General features: G+C 42.0%; 1 protein-coding gene across 1 annotated transcript in view; it reads left to right on the top strand.

The window, feature by feature from the left end:
* LAMA1 (laminin subunit alpha 1) overlaps positions 1-14909 on the top strand; it is a 134344-nt gene extending 119435 nt beyond the window's left edge. Inside the window, exons 54-63 of the mRNA XM_087819301.1 lie at positions 2856-3016; positions 3717-3902; positions 4746-4881; positions 6246-6358; positions 7705-7894; positions 8464-8622; positions 9127-9280; positions 11021-11154; positions 13533-13755; positions 14567-14909. Coding sequence (XP_087675427.1) covers positions 2856-3016; positions 3717-3902; positions 4746-4881; positions 6246-6358; positions 7705-7894; positions 8464-8622; positions 9127-9280; positions 11021-11154; positions 13533-13755; positions 14567-14727 — 1617 coding nt within the window. The 3' untranslated portion in view covers positions 14728-14909. The remainder of the gene's footprint in view (positions 1-2855; positions 3017-3716; positions 3903-4745; positions 4882-6245; positions 6359-7704; positions 7895-8463; positions 8623-9126; positions 9281-11020; positions 11155-13532; positions 13756-14566) is intronic.
* Positions 14910-17537: the final 2628 nt, after the last annotated feature.

Here is a 17537-nt window from a genome sequence, read left to right on the forward strand (position 1 = left end):
AGGAAGGGAGAGGGAGAGAGAGAGATAGAAACATCAATGACGAGAGAATCATCAATCTATCAGCTGCCTCCTGCACGCCCCCGACTAGGGATTGAGCCCACAACCCGGGCATGTGCCCTGACCGGGAGTTGAACCGCGATCTCCTGGATCCTAGGTCAACGGTCAACCGCTGAACCACACCCGGTCAGGCTCCAATTCTTTTTATTTTTTATTTTTATTGATTTCAGAGAAAGGGGAGGGAGAGAAAGATAGAAACACCAATGATGAGAGAGTCATTAATCGGTTGCCTCCTGCACGGCCCCTGCTGGGGATCGAGCCCGCAACCTGGGCATGTGCCCTGACCAGGAATCGAACCTCAGCCCCCTGGATCCTAGGTTGATGGTCAACCGCTGAGCCACGCCCAGCTAGGCTCCAATTCTTTTCAAACTCACCCAGATAGTATATACTGCATTCTCTTCTACATGTTATGATTGTTACTCTTCATCCTAAGGCTAAAACAACAAGTCCTCAAATTCTGTGAAGTTATTTAGTATACTGCCCCATGAAGCAGGATTTTACCTATTATTATAGGGTTGAAAGGAACAGGAAGAGAAATACGGCCTGTGACAAGCACTGTGGACCAGCAGTAGGAGAAGAGAGGAAAGCTGATGGTTTTCCATATTAATATTTCATTTCAGTAGCATAGGTCACTTTACTCTTTCCTCTGCCTATACCACATAATTTCAAGAAACTTCACAAAATGCTATGTATAGTCCGAATGAGGCAGAGGTCATGCAGCTACAGCTTACAAAGCACTGTCTTCTACTGTGGAAGACACTAACAGACATTGCTGTGCAATTATCACAACCATTCTGCAGAGTGAATGCTGATTCCTGTATTTTGCTGAGGAATAAATGGGTTCAGAGAACCTAGTTAATCTGCCCGAGCTCGCACGCTATTCTACATGTGTCAGAGCTAGGACTGAAGCACCGGTCTGAAGACCCCAAATACCTCACAAGCCACTTGATGAAAAGCTAACAATGACAGACTGCTTTCTGGGCTCCACCAATCTTTTTCTTATTTTTAGTTGAGATGAAATTCACATAACATAAAAGTAACTATTTTAAAGTGAACGATTTAGTGGCATTTAGATAGAGCTCTCACAATGTTGTGAGGCCACCTCTTCTATCTAGTTCCAAAACACTTTCATCACTCAAAATAAAAGCTTATGACATGCCCAGCTGGGGTGGTTCAATGGTTGAGCATTGACCTATGAACCAAGAGATCACCGGTTCAATTCCCAGTCTGGGCACATGCCCAGGTTGTGGGCTCAATCTCCAGTAGAAGGCATGCAAGAGGCACCAATGGATGATGTTTCTATCTATCCCTCTCCCTTCCCATTCTCTAAAAATCAATAAAAACATATATTTTTTAAAAAGCTTATTACATTAAGCAGCTGCTTTCCACTCTCACCTCTCACTGCCCCTGGGAAGCACCAATTTTCTTTCTGTATCTGTGAATGAATTATCTAGCCTATATGTTTCATACAAATGGACTCATACAACATGATCTTCAGTGTCTTTCACTTAGCATGTTTTCAAGGTTCATTCACATTGCAGCATGCATCAGTACTTCTTTTTATGACTAATTAACATTCTACTGTGTGTACATAGCATAATTTGTTCATATTAGTTCATTGATGAACATTTGGGGCTATTGCTAGGTTTTGGCTGTTATGCATAATGATGCTATGAATATTCACTACAAATTTTTTGTTGTTAATCCTCACACGAGGATATTTTTTCATTGCTTTTTAGAGAGAGTGGGAGGAAGGGAGGGAGAGATGGGGGGGGCAGAGAGAGAGAGACTGTTTTCCTCCATCAGTCGTAACAGGACCACTTGCAAATCAAAGTTTGCAACTAAGCCAGCAGAAGGGAATGCTGTCACCCAATGCTAGCAATTCTGCTGGTGGATGTCTTTTCAGTACAGCACAAAAAGTTTAAAGAGCTTTAAACATTTTCAAGCCCTTCAGCTCTTTAATCCCATTTTTACAAATATTAGAAACAGTTTCACAGGAAAAATAGTTAAATGTTCATTATATGTGGTCATTAAAAATTATAAACTACTTAAATTTCTAACAGTAAAGGAATTGATCCCACAATGTGATAGCAGCTCACACCTGTTAGAGTGGTCATCATCCAAAAGGTAAGAAAAAACAAATGTTAGTAAGGCTGTGGAGAAAAGGAAACCCTTCTGCATTCTTGGTGGGGATGTAAATTGGTGCAGCCACTACGGAAAACAGTAAGGAGGTTTCTCAAAAAGTTGAAAATAGAATTACAGTATGATCCAGCAATTTCACTTCTGGGTATATATCCGAGGGAAGTGAAAAGATATCTGGAAAAGATATCTGCACCCCCATGTTCATTGCAGCATTATTTACAATGGCCAAGACATGTATGTTAACTAAACTTATTGTAATCATTTTGCTATGTATACATATGTCAAATCATTATATTGTATACCTTTAATATAGTGCTATATGTGAGTAATATCTCAATAACACTGAAAAAAGAGAAATAGATTAATGACTTACAATGTATCTGTTTACTGGTCCACAATGTGGCAATAAATCATAAGTATGAAGACTATGTGGGAATGCAGGTCTTTGATATGGTGTGTGATAATAGCACAATATAGAATATAAAATATATGAATACAGATTAGAAAGTAATATACAAAATTTAAAATAGTTGTTTTAGATGGTGATATTTTAAAGAAACTGCTTACTTGGTGCTAATATTCACACATTATCTTCATAAGATGATGATTTTTAAAATCATATGGTAAAGTTTTCATCTGTGGAATTCTCTACGCAGTCTTTCCAGCCCTTCTTTTCCGTCATGCTGACTGAAGGCCACATTGAAGTGCATGTTAATTTGGGGGATGGGACAAGCCTGAGAAGAGCTCTCCTGCATGCGCCCACAGGCACATTTGGCGATGGACAAGAGCATTCTATCTCCTTGATAAGGAGCGGGAGGTATTTGTGTGACTAGGGCATGGTGACCTCACTAAGGCTCCCCAGTAGGAACCTTGTTATGGTCCTCTTTGTATGAGTGACTGAGATGATTAGTATGACATCATTAGCAGTCAGAGTTTTTATAGTTCCAAAATAATTCTACAACCTTGCTAGAACACCTTAGGAATTATTTTATGTGCTTTGTCATGAGATATTTGCAGAATTTTAATAATTGAACCTTAACTCTGCCCTTTTCTGAGGCCTACTATAAATTATCTTTACATTAGATTAATTCTGTGGCAAATAGTATTAGTAAAATTATATCAATACTAAATAATAAATGGTGAAACAGTAAATGGTAAAATGTAAAGAATAAGATAGTAGATAGTGTAATAGCATTCTTGTATATTTCCCTTCAAAACTATAGACCAGATGTTTTGAATGTACACTGGACATTTTATTACAGGTAAAGAAGTAAAAGAAAAATATTCTCCAAAAACAATTGAATTTAATAATGTTTAGTAACATTCCATTCATTTTTGGAGAATGTTCAATTATAGGTTTTAAGTTTTAAGATCCACTTTTTTGTTCACACACAATGTCATGTTAAAATTTATTTTCAGGGAACTTTTATTACTTAGTAAGTACTTGTGGAATTACATATGAAAGTAAGTAGTTAATTTTTATTATATCTCTATTTTTTTTTCCTTCGACCTTTTAGAATTATTACCATCCAACTGGATGAGACAAAGCCTGTAGAAATGAACTTGGGCCCATCAGTGGAAAGCATGACAATAAATGTATCCAACCTGTACATAGGAGGGATTCCAGAGGGTGAGGGGGCAGCGATGCTCAAGATGAGAAGATCATTTCATGGCTGTATCAGAAACCTCATCTTTAACATGGAGTAAGTGTAACTGTTATCTCAGCAAGTCTGTGACTTGTGTATCTTTTGAGCATTGACACTAATCTGCCATCTAATTTTGTCATTTGAAGTTGCTTAAAATTCTACAAGTTCCTGAAGCAAACCCCATTGTTCTATCATGAAAGTCTCCCAAATGGATTTTGTTGCATTAAAATGATGGATAGATCTGGTCATCACATATGAAAAAATCATTGAGCATTAGCTCCATAGGACTATCAATATACACTCGATACATTTATTTGCCCACTTGTCTGCTTAGTAATTAATTAAGCATCTTTATGTTGCTGAAAGCTTTGAGGCTGGGAACTTGGTGGGACGGACAGGTTTCTGTGCTGTTCACAGCCATGTCCTTGGAGTGTGCCAATAGGGTATGTGTGGACAGCAGACATGTTGCAAGGGCTGCAGGGTAAAGAGACTTATGACAAGTATAGTTTCTGACTTTCTGGCAAAGGGAAACCTGTAAGAAAGAATCAATGTTTAACTGAAGCTACTGTGCAGTGCTGTGAGCGCCAGAGACAGAATCTTGCCCTGCGGCAGCCCAGCCACGGCTGCAGGAGGAGGTCACCGCATTTAGCCAACTCTTGAAGGATGCTCAGCAATGGCCAGGTGGACAACATGCAGGGAGTGGGGGACATGCAGAAATCAAACAAGAGAATATGTAAGGATATCTGGACTTCTAGTCACTGTGAAAGATGGTCAAATTGGTTATTCTAAGAGAAATATATCAATGATTTTTTAATGGATTTTAAGTGTTCCGTCATCAGGTGACATTGGTTTCATGTGTTGGCTTATAGTATCTTAACTTTGAAAACACTTTGTGTCTAGACTTTTGGATTTCACCGGTGCCGTTGGCTATGAACACGTGGACTTGGACACCTGCTTGCTTTCAGAACGGCCTAAGCTGGCTCTTCATGGAGAGGACAGTGAGCCCCTGCCAGAGCCACATCCTTTACCAAGTCCGGTAAGAGGGGCTTTATTCCACTGTATCGGGCAGGTCCAGTGAGAAAAAAGAGCACAGCCCAGAGGAAATTAAACGGGGGCCTCATTTCCCAGTGTAGGGGAAGCTGAGTGAGCACACTGGAGCAGTGATGGAAAGGGGGGAGGAGATGCCACCTGAGCCTGGGAGCTGGGACTGCTGAGGGAGCGAGCCTTCTGGAGGACACACGCACAGAGACGACAGGTCCTGCAGGGAGGCCGCTGGGAGTCCTAAGGGAGGGAGAAACTCTCTGCTTCTTCCATCCACCTGCCTTGCAATCGCCCAGCATGGCCTTCCATTGGCAGAACAAGCTGGAAGCCACTCTTCAAAGGCGTCTGGACAGTTATAGGAGTCTTCCCTGTGATAAAAAGCAGTGCAGGGGCAGGGAGGGGTATGGCCCTCAGCCAGCTCACAGGTGACATAGCACAGCCTTTACGGATTGTAGGGTATAGCTAGCACTCGGGCACCTTCATTTAGTTGCCATGCTGCTAGCTTTTTGACAGTTTCTGTAGGGACTCATGATCACTTTGGATTTAATCAGAAACAGTGAAAATAAGTACTTCATGTAAGCCATAGTACATATCGTTGCTTTAGAAAAAGGATTTGATTCATCTAGGAAAAGCTAGTTTTGACTACAGTTATTATTAGTTTCCAGTTTCTCTTCCCTTTCCTGATTTCTCTATTTCCTTGGTTGAAAGCACACACTCTGATTACTTAGATGATGGCATAATCACATGAAAAGTAGTTCCTTTTGAGCAGTGCCAGTCTTTGAGTTCAGAACAATTCTCTGGTAGCATCTGCCCACCCCAAGCTGGGAAACTGAGTCTGAGGCCTCGCCTGGTTTGGGGCCAGTGTGTGGCGGGCACTGTCAGGCACCTGCAGGTGCCTGAGCATCTTCCCTGGCTCCTCACATTCTGCCCTGTGCATGTAGGAGCCCCTTCTAGCCTGGTTACTCTTGGCTTCATCTCCTGTCCATGAGGAATTAGAGACATCAAACTCGGAGGCCCTGCTGTCACCTGTGAGCACTTCCAGTGTTTCAGGCCTGTGCTGCAATTGCTCCTGCAGGATGACATCTCCAGGCCTTTCCGAGCTGGGGGGATGGCGGGGCAGCAAGGCCTCACCACTTGAGTAGGACTGAGGGGAAAGATAGCTCTAATTGCCTTCTCAGAGAGGTAAAGGGCTGGCAAATAAATTCTTTAAAGCAAAAAATATTAAGTCAATGCAAACGTATTTGTGGTGGTTGGTGTTCTGATTGCTTGCTTCTGAGATGCTTTCTTCATGGAAAAATGTGCACACGTCAGTGGGGGTCCTGGTGGCATGTGGCTGAGAGTCTTGTGTGTCTCTTACAGCAACAGTGTGTCGTGGATGGAGCCCCAGAATTTGTCCCCAACGCTCACCAGTTTGGCCTCACACAAAGCAGCCATTTCGTGCTGCCTTTCAATCAGTTGGCTGTCAGAAAGAGGTAGGCCTTGTTCTAAAGTCCTTATGAGTTGTCCTATTGCTGATGAATAGGGAAGTGTTCTTTAGCAACGGGTCTTACCCCAAAGCAGCTTCTTGTACTTTATTATGGGGTGCTCAACTGGCAACCAGAAAGCAGCAGTGAGAGGGCAAGGAGATCCTAATATAGGCTTCATGCAGACAGATGCATACAGTATGGGGAAGTGGGGTTCCTGTGGTTTGTCTTCACCCCTTGTAGCTGATGGCTGGTTTCCCCTCTCTGTATATAGGAAAGCACGGAAGAGTCTGTCTAAATCACTCCTCACCCTTCATTCCGGAATCCCAAGTCCCCTAGATGTATCATCATCTAGACTTTCAGCCCCATTCTACTGTAAGCATTCACTAATCTGATGAAATTGTCTACCCAAACTCTTTTCCTGTGCCCCTCAAAATTCCTAGGGCTGCGCCCACACTGGTCCACACCTTCAATATTCCCCTTCTTAGGGGAAGTGGCTCACAGGCCACAGACCTCGAAGCCGGAGGCTGGCCGAGAATCCTCCAACTCCACATCCCTCCTCTCTCCTCCGAATCTCAGGCTGATCTGAAGTTCACCTCTCCAGACTCTGCCATACCTTGCACCTCTGTTGCCTCCCTCTGTGATCACCCCCCATCACCTTCAGTCCTCTAAATACTGCCTCCCAGAGCCCCTCATTCATGAGGATGAAGTCATGCCCCCCTTTCCTATCCCAGTGTGCTTCAGTGACATCACACTGCCTACTGTGGGAGGACACCAGACACAACCTTTCCCTCCCCCCACCCCCCTGTGGTGCCATCTCCCATGTGGCCCTCCTGAGAATTCCTGCAGAGGTTTGTGGGGCTTGCTCCTGTCTGTCATTCAGAGTTCAGCTGAAATACCGTCTTTCAGAGATGCCTGACTATTTAATATAGCCACCGCTGGCCTCCTCACGACCCAATCTTTGTTCTCTGGTGTATTTCTGGCATTAGTTTCATGGGAGAAGGGAAGTTCCCTTTGTTCACTGCTTTAGCCTCAGCTCCTAGAACAGTGCCTGGCAGATACAGTCACGCAGTAAGCATTAATGGAATGAATGGGTGGGTATATGAATGAATGACTCTCCTGAGATGCTAAGTATAAATGTTGGAATAATTATTGGGTTCTCTCTTTGAGGTTATTTCATTTATTTACTTATTTTTATTATTTTATTAAATTTATTGGGGTGACATTGGTTAATATCATATAGGTTTCAGGTGTGGGTTTCTATGTTACAAGATCTATATATCGCACTCTGTAGTTATTTTACAAAGTAAATGTGAAAGCTTATTTGTGAGAGCTGAGCTCTTGTTTTCCTCCAGGCTCTCGGTGCAGCTAAGTATCCGCACATTTGCCTCCAGTGGGCTGATCTTCTACATGGCTCACCAGAACCAAGTGGATTACGCCACACTCCAGCTGCACTGGGGCCACCTCCACTTCATGTTTGACCTTGGCAAAGGAAGAACAAAAGTGTCTCACCCTGCGCTGCTCAGTGATGGCAAGTGGCACACGGTATGCTCTCAGGAAGCTGCTGGTCACTCCTTCCAAGTGTTACTACATCTGTTCCTTGTGTCTACTCCATTTCACTGTAGTGAAATCATTCCCTTGGATTTCTAGCTTGCTTTGTGTTTGCAGTCTCTCCTATAGAATGTAAGAACCTTGCAGGCTGGGACCTTTTCTGATTCCTGAAATATCCCCAGGACCTAGCTCAGTGCCTGACACCTCATAGGCACTCAGCAATCATTGGTGAAATAAATGAAAGGTACCAAAAATGTTCTCAACTTGACAAGAAGTAAATTAAACCCACCCATGGTGTGAATGGGCCAAACCTGAAATCATGGTGCCTGCTTTCTTATCAGCAAGACTCTGGAACACTTTCTTTTCTAAAGCATGCATTACCTGTGCCTGCTTCCCATCTCCTGCCAGGTTCAGTCTCTGCCCAGCGCCCGCTGTGTTAAACTCTGAGCCATTCTTTAGTATGTCAGTCAGGTTATTACAGCTATAATGAGCAGAGTCGCGAACAAACATCTGTTAAAGTTTTCTCATCCTTAAAAATTATGAATGTTTTCATTTTGCTCTAGGTCAAGACGGAGTACTTTAAAAGAAAGGGCTTCATGACTGTTGATGGTCAGGAGTCCCCCATGGTGAATATAGTGGGAGATGGCACCACGTTGGATGTGGAAGGGAAGTTGTACCTAGGAGGCCTTCCCTCTGATTACAGGTCCAGGAACATTGGAAATGTAAGGAGCGTTTTCTATATGGAGCCCATTTTACCTTTATCGCTGTTGTGTTTATTTTTAGAGGAACATGTTTATGTTTAAATTACTCTCTTTTTAGACCTGGAGTTTGGCTGCAAGATGCAAACCTTTCGCACCATAGCCCTAGATTGTGTGTTTCCCCTTGAAGCCCAGCCAACCCTCCTGTTAGTTAATGAACATTTTTCTTTCCACAGCCACTTAGCCCCAGTGCAATTCAGGAAAGTCCAGGGAATTTGTATTTGCAGATTATAAAACTCCTCATTCTTGATTTCCACAATATTTACGCGAAATAATAGAAAACACATTTCCTGTATTATTAGCAAGGGAATTTAAATAGTAGCTTTAAGTAAGACATGTGAAGTGTTGTGGCGATTAGATTTTTAAAAACCACATTAATATTGTAATGTGTTTTGTGGAAGTATGGGAAAAATTTGCCTTTGCCCTCATTATAGTCACCACCATCCACTCTCACGTCATTTGGTTTAGATCACCCACAGCATCCCCGCTTGCATTGGGGAGGTGACAGTGAACAGCAAGCAGCTGGACAAGGACAGCCCCGTGTCTGCATTTGCAGTGGCCCAGTGCTATGCGGAGGCCCAAGAAGGAACTTTCTTTGAAGGAAGTGGTTATGCAGCTCTTGGTACGTATTACCTACAATCTCAAGAGAAATCTTTGGGATTCGCCTGCACTCTAAGATGATATGGACCCAAGAATTCTATGATAGGGCAGGACCCACTGGACAAGGTTGCAGCAAGACCTCATTTAGTTAATGTTCCAGTTTATTCTGATTTCTCCACTTCTTATGTATAAGCCCTCTCACTTCCTGTGCCATCCAGTTGACCTGACAAAGGCCCCCACCCCCAGGGGCAGTGCAGCTCCTGGCAACACGTGGCCCTGGTTTCATCTGTACCCTCCCCACATTTACGTAAGACATGTTCTCACTGTCCAAGTTCATAAAGGCCTTTGAATTAAAAAGTCAGCAGCATAAAATATCTAGACCAGCCAGCCAAATGCAAATCAGATTTGATGAAGAAATTGACTCCATTTAGACTGTTGAAAATATTAATCAATTAGAAGTAGAGGAATTTAAATCTCTAAATTGCTGTAGAATGTAAATTCCTCAAGGCTTAAGAACTATGACATTGCCTCATCATTTCAGATACTTAATTTTCTGGTGAATTTCCTGTCTGCTCTCAGAACCATGCTCCTCCCCATCTAGTTCTCCTTTGTATCACAGGGAACTAATTTCTCTGGCTCCTTTGCTCCTCAGGCTTCCAGGAAGGCTCTGATGGAAGATTGGGGCAGGAGGGAGGAAGGGAAAAGCTAGTACACTTCTATCCTTCATTCTGCGCTCCCAAGCTCTGGTAACACCACCTTCTCCCATTTTTCCTTCAGCCCTGGGTGTGGTAACAACTGCCTGCTATTGCTAATATCTTCAGTTTATCTCAGCTTTTTTATGCACCTGAATAAAAAATTTATTCAATTAAATCCCCACTTAAAAAAAAAAACTAATGGGGGCTCTGGCCAGGGAGCTAAGTTGGTTAGACCATTGTCCCTATACTCCAAGGTTGCAGGTTCAATCCCCGGTCAGGGCACACACAAGAATCACCCTATGTCCAGACACATAGAAACATGGAACAGACTGAAGGATCTCAGAGGGAAGGTGGGTGGGGAGAGATTTATCAAATTTATATGTTTATAAGCATAACCCATGGACAGAGACATTGGTATGGGGAAGGCCTGGGGGTGGGGTGGATGCAGGGTGAAGAGGCTCAGTGAAGGATAAAAGGGGACATCTGTAATATTTTCAACATTAAAGATAAAGAAACTTTAAAAAAAATCAACCAATGAACGCATAAATAAGTGGGATAACAAATCGACGTTTCTCTGTCTAACCAATAAATAAAAATTTTTTAAAAATTAAAATTAAAAAAACGACCTAATGTGGACTAATACACTCAGTCAATGATGACATACCCAGTGTGTAGATATTGGGAAAATAAAATGGACTATTCTTGTATAAACGATGAAGAGATTATATTGGATCAAATCCCTTTGCTTTTCCCTGTGTGGCTTTAGATGAGAGGATGGGCCTGCCTTGGCTCCAGTCTGGCTTAGCCCCGCTGATTGTGTGTCTTCTTTAGAGGTGTCACTTCATCTTACAGATGTGCAGGCTGTGACTCAGAGGGGAGAGGTGACTTGCTGGTGGTGGAGCTGGATCCAGAGAAAGAGCTGGAGCCAGGTCTCCTGAACCTTAGGCAGGATTCCCAATGTACAACCAGTCCAGCCCACTGCGGGCTGGTGGAGTCTCTCCAAACCTGAGCCTTCTTGGGCTGGGTGGGACTCACCCATAACTCGGGGCTGTCTTTGTGTTTTTCAGTCAAAGAAGGCTACAAAGTTCGCTCAGATGTAAACATCACACTTGAGTTTCGTACCTCCTCAGAGAACGGCGTCCTCCTTGGGATCAGCAGTGCCAAAGTGGATGCCATCGGCTTAGAGATTGTGAATGGCAAGGTCGGTGCTTAATGTCTGTGAGGTCCTCCCTTGCCCCAGTGTCAGAGACAGAGCAGTTGAGAAACAGTAGAAATACCTAGACTCACATTTCCAATTACCCACTTTAATGGACTGCAGAAAAGGTTCACTTAATATTAAAAAATAGATAATCCTAAAATACTTTTAAATAACTTCTTTTATAATTTTGAAGTTGAATTTAAAGCAAAACAGCAATTATAATACTAACAGCTTCTTTTCCGGAACAACTTGATACTAAGTGGCCAAACTGATGCTCCATTTTTCCTGATTTAGAAATAATTACAAATTCATAGGAAGTTTCAAGGAAATGTACACAGAGGTCCTCTTTCACACTTTGCCTAGGCTCTTCCAGTGGTAGCATCTTGCATAAGTCTATGAAACAGAATTTCAGCTTACATAATTCTGTCAAACCCATGAAATTGACATTGGCACAATCCACTGAGTTTAAGTTACACCAGTTATACATGCACGAGTGTTTTACCATATGTGTAGCTTCATATAACCCCTGCCACAATCAAAACAGTTAATTGTACTATAACTACAAGTCTCCCTCAGCTATCCCCCTGTTTTTCTCCCCCTGCTTCCTAACCCCTGGCAACTGTTCTCCATCTGTTACTTCAGGATTGTTAGAGAAATGAAGTCATGCAGCCTGTGTCCTCCTGAGGTTGTCTTTTCAGCTCAGCCTCATTTCCTGGTGGTTCGTCCAGGTTGTTAGTTCATTTCTTTTTATTGCAGAGTATTCCATGGGATGATTTAATTTTTTTAATGCAAAAAACAATTTTTCTATAACTATTCTGCTCTTGCTTTTCAGGCTCCAGTCCCTGTATTAGGAACAAAATGAACTCAACAATTAACAGTACTTTAGTCTCTTTTGCTTTAAAACTGCCTGCTTCAGAGTTTCTGCTGGTTCTCATTCTTCCTCTCCCCTTTGGGCTTAGCTGAGTGCACCTCATTCGCAGGATTCTGGGGAAAGGAGTCTTAATTGCGCTTTTTCTTTTCTGTCTGCTCTCTTCTGACAGCAGATGAGGTATAACTCGCTTTCCCCATCTTCAGTCACAGCGTCTGTCTTTTCTGCACTTGGCCAGTTGTCCCTGGCTGGTATAAGGAGCAGTGTGAGGTCTCTGCATTGCCAGTGCATGGGTGCTGTTCCTGGAGATTTGGCCACGTCCCTTGCAGATCAGGCTCCCCATGCCAGCTGTCACGGGCCCTGTGCCTCTTCAACAACCTCTGTGTCCTTCAGAGGGCCATATGAGAACTTGCAGTCATCTGCCATGCCACTCCTAAGACCTGGGGAGTCAGGGCGGTGGTCTCTTTCCACTGCACTGTGGTCAACTCAGGTTGCTGTGGGACTAAGATGCTTGACTCTTACTGCCTCCTGGCAAACAAGGAGCAAGTCTCTATGCTCTAGATTCCTCCAAACTTACAGCTTGTTTCTAGTATTTCCTGCTTACTCCCCACAGGGTTTTGGTCCCAAGGAGATCCTAGAGTGAGGGTGGAGAGTGTAAGAAAGTCACTGACCTCTTGTCCTTCACCTCTTCGTCTCGCCTCATTTTCATGTCAAAACAAAACCACCTCTAATCATATGGCTGCCTCTCTATGCTGTGGCTTACAGCCAACCTTTTCCTCATCTGTGCTTCAAGAGAATTTTGAAAAATTGTGTATCCATTTGCACATTTTTATGTGACACCTGAAAAATGTTATCAGAAGTGTAATAGTCACAAACAATGTAATGTCTGATGTATTCTGTATTTTACCACTATTATTGGCTTATTATTTATTGTTCTTTTAAAACATTTTTAGTGGCTGCCCAAGAGTGTATAATATATACATCTCTAATTTGTCACAATGTCTTGAAATGATACTGAGTAGACCTTCACATACAACATAAGAACCTTCCAACAGTAACTTACAGTTTTTCCCGCCTATCTCTTGCAAGTCTCAGATTTTCTGTTACCACTCGCTGTGGTAGAGCATCTATAGTTTGTCAGAAGGGATTTAGTAAATGTTCCTCCAGGGGTGCTAGCAACTGCTGGGAACTGACACCCCCAGTATACACCCATCAGCTCCTGCTGTACTGAAAAGGAGGAATTGATTTGAGGAGGAGATTCTAAGTAAGAGAGTGGTCCTAGCTTGTTCCCATGGGAGGCGGCCATTGCCGTTTCTGAAATTCCAGGGATAAGATAGCATCTGAATCCTTTAAGAGGCTATTTTTAAAAATGAATGTATTTTTCATAGTTTGCTCTCCTCTTTGGCAAAATGCTGGGATTTTATCTACTTCAAGTGATTTATATAAATAGACTGTGTTCCTTAAATATGGAAAAATTTACTGAGATATTTGCTTGTGTCTGTTGTTTGTTTAGCTCTTGTTTCATGTTAACAATGGTGCTGGTAGGATAACAGCCACATACGAGCCCAAAGCTACCAGTCCTCTCTGCGATGGAAAGTGGCACACACTGCATGCTAACAAAAGCAAGCACCGCGTGGTGCTGGTCGTCGATGGGAACGCCGTGCATGCTGAAAGTCCACACGTCCAGTCCACTTCGGTGGACACCAACAATCCCATTTATGTCGGTGGATACCCTGGTATGTGTGGGTGTCTGCTCTGCTCATTCACTTTCAAGGGGGCATTGTCACTAGGAGAAGTCTTAGTTCAGATGCATACAGAATAGCGATTAAGAAAAATACATGGTTTGGGTAACAAATCCTTTACATTTTAGAAAGGCTATTACAAATATCTAGGAATTCTTGGAAAATTAAAATAATGTACACATCTAAATTGATGATCAGATAAGACTCGGAGAACACTAGATGTGATGTAAACTGCCTGAGTTTACTGAGGCAAGTCATCTTAGATGACTCCCATTATAAGGAATCATTTTTGAGTGGGTAATCATTTTATTTTATTTAATTAATTTATTTTTTTAAAATATATCTTTATTGATTTCAGAGAGAGGAAAGGAGAGGGAAAGAGAGAGACAGAAACATCAATGATGAGAGAGTCATTGATCAAGCCCACAACCTGGGCATGTGCGCTGACCGGGAATCGAACCCTGATCACCTGGATCCCAGGTTGATGCTCAACCGCTGAGCCACGCCCGGCCGGGCATGGGTAATCATTTTAAAGGAAAAGCACATGTGTCTTATCCTCTCTCTCATCAGTTTTGGGTTAGAATTATGCATTTACAGGTGATAAAATAAACACCTCTTAAGACTTTTTAAGTCACAACTATGCCTTAAAATTAAAAGTTTTCATTGACTTATCACAGAAGCCACATATGTGGAAGAATATTATTCTAATCCTGTTGTAGAAACCAGTTGAGTTTATTTTCGTTCTTGTTGTGCTGTCCATGTCATGTAACAAAATTAAGCAGGACTGCTCTTCTTTCCTAAACAGCTGGTGTAAAGCAAAACTGCCTGAGCAGCCAGACTTCCTTCCGGGGGTGTTTGAGAAAGCTCACTCTGATCAAGGGCCCACACGTACAATCCTATGACTTCAGCAGAGCTTTTGACCTACAAGGAGTTTTCCCTCATTCCTGTCCTGGGACTGAATCCTGAATTTTAGGAAACTCCTCAAATTGGGAATCTGTCATTGCTTATATTTTGAAGAGAATTATTTTTGTGTATTAAAATTTCTTCAGATTTCATTTCCAACTCAGGTTAAGTGTTTCCATAGAGAAATTTTGTTTATGTTAAACTAAAACCACATGTACAACAAATACCTCTATTAAATAGTTTAAAATGTAAATTGAATTCATGGCTTTCTTTTTGTTAAAATTCTTTTAATGAATCTTTATGAACATTGAATATTCTGTTAATTACTTGACAATATTTCACGGTTTTCTTTTTAAACTTACAGAAAATCAAATGTCATTATAGACTATAATAGATTACAGCAGAAAATGAATACTTTCCTGTCTTTACCAAAATGTTGAGTTCTGATTTCTACAACAGGGAAGCAATGCTATTGGTTACGCCCCAGCAGAGGGCACCAGCTGTTTGCCACAGAAGCGTTTAAACAGGCTGGGGGGGGGGTCATGGGGGTGTAAAGGGAGCAAAGGAGGGAGTCAGAACCTTCTTTAGATAGATCATTATTGAGTAAGGACATAACAGCATTTTTCAGGACAAAAAAAAACAAACAGGCATTGCATCTATTTAACTCTTCTCTCATTGTTATTTTATTTTCACTCCTTGGAATGAGACAGTTTTCCTTAATCAGCTACTTTTTCTGGGAGAATGTGTATAATTTCAAAAGAAGGAAATTTTAAAAGCCACACATCCATTATTTTATTGAACTAAGCAGTTTTAAACACAGATTTCTCAAGTCTTATTTGATTCCCTCCAAATGTATTTAGTTTTGCTCTGTGGCCATGGCTGGGGTCAAAATGGCTGTTATTCAATAATCTTTAGAAAAATGATTTCATTTTTCAAATGCTTACTTGAAGAGAGAAGAGGTCCCTACCTCTCTTAGCAGTGACCTACTTTTCCAATATGGAAGATGATAAATTCATTTTCTATTTGTGTGAGAGATTTTAATTTGATAAACAAGGAAGGAGGCAGCCATGGTCATGTTCCCTGCCCCTCTTCGGTGCCTTGCTCATGTTTCCGAACTCGTGGTGATCTGCACCTCCTTCCCAGTTAAATATCTGCATGAAGCTGTTAGAGAAGGTAGCAGCCTGTTGGGGAAGCCTGAGTTCCGTAGCACCTGGCAGTTTAAGGGTGCAGACTCCTGCAGCCTAGAGGCGGCCACTTGGGCAGCTGGGTTAGGAAAGGAGCATTTGCATCTCAGCAGTGAAAACGCACAAGGAGGGGAGTGCGGGGAGGGGGTCGCCCACTGGACTGTGGGTGGCCTTTCTGTTCATATTTCTATGGAAACCACCTGTAGCAGGAGATGGCAGCTTGGCCATTCTAGACCTTGGTCCACCACGTTGGGTGAGGAAGTGATTCAGACCAGGAGAGTGAGCAGCAGACTGTAGAGTAGCCAGGACTTTGTCTCCCTTCCTTCCTCCTCCCGCTTCTCCCTCCTTCCCCCTCTCCCTGTGCACTTGCTAATAAAGCTAGAGCAGAGTTTGGGCCTTTCATGGTTATACCTATTCACAACCCTCTCTTAGAAGATCCCCACAAGGGAACAGCCGCTGCTTTCATCTTTGGCCTTTGATGCGCAGAGAAGAGCAACCTAGGTTTAGATGTCTTTCCATGAGGGTAAAGCTCCTGGGCTCCGGATCAAATACCTGACTCTCACTCCTGCTGCTGGGCCTCCTACTTGTACCTCTCTCAGCAAGGCAGGATCCAGGCCTTTAGAGTAAGGTTGCCAGATAAAATAGAGGACACCCAGTTAAATAGGAATTTCAGATACACAACCAACATGTTTTTAGTATATGTCCTAACTACTGTACAACATCCTATATTTTTATTTGCTAAATCTGGCAACCCCACTTGAGAGGCCCCAAGGACATAAAAAGATTATGACACCCCTTCCCTCACTGCCAAATGATTCAAAATATAAACAATCTACAACTTAAAAGATTATGCTACAAAGTCCATTGAAAATCATGTGTGGTAATTTTTTTTATTATTATTATTCTGGTAAGAACACTTAACATGAGATCTACCCTCTTAGCAAAGTTTTAAGTGCACTATACACATTGTTTGCTAGAGACACAATGTTAACTGTGGGCAGAGCACATCGCTGGAACTTGTCCAGCTTGTATAACTGACACTATACCCATTGAAAAGCAACTCTGCTCCTCCCCACACCCCCATCCTAGCAATTACCATTCTACTTTCTGTTTCTATGAGTCTGACTGTTTTAGATACTTCAAATAAATGGAATCATGCAGTGTTTGCCCATGACTGGCTTATCTCACTAACATAATGTCCCTACAGGTTTTCCATATTGTTGAATATGGCAGGATTTTCTTATTTTTTAAGGCTGAATAATATTCTGTTATATATATTTTCTTTAGTCATCCATTGATGGACATTTAGGTTGTTTCATATCTTGGCTATTCTGAATAATACTGTAATGAACATAGAAGTGCAGATATTCTTTGAGATCTCTTGATTTCAATTAGTTTTTAATTTTGAGGGACCTCCACATTATTTTCCATAGTGGCTACACCATTTTACATTCCCACCAACAGCACACAAAGGCTCCAAATTCTCCACATCTTCACCAACAATCATCTTGTTTTGTTAACAGCCATCCTAAGAAGTTGAGGTGATACCTCATTGTGGTTTTGATTTTTATATCCCTGATGATCAGTTATATTGGGTATCTTTTCATATATTTATTGGCCATTTATATGTTTTCTTTAGAAAAATGTCTTTTCAAGTCCTTTTTTCCATTTTTAAATCAGATTATTTGG

The sequence above is a fragment of the Miniopterus natalensis genome, chromosome 7, assembly GCF_054644295.1.
Source record: "Miniopterus natalensis isolate mMinNat1 chromosome 7, mMinNat1.hap1, whole genome shotgun sequence".
In the NCBI taxonomy this organism is placed as follows: Eukaryota; Metazoa; Chordata; class Mammalia; order Chiroptera; family Miniopteridae; genus Miniopterus; species Miniopterus natalensis.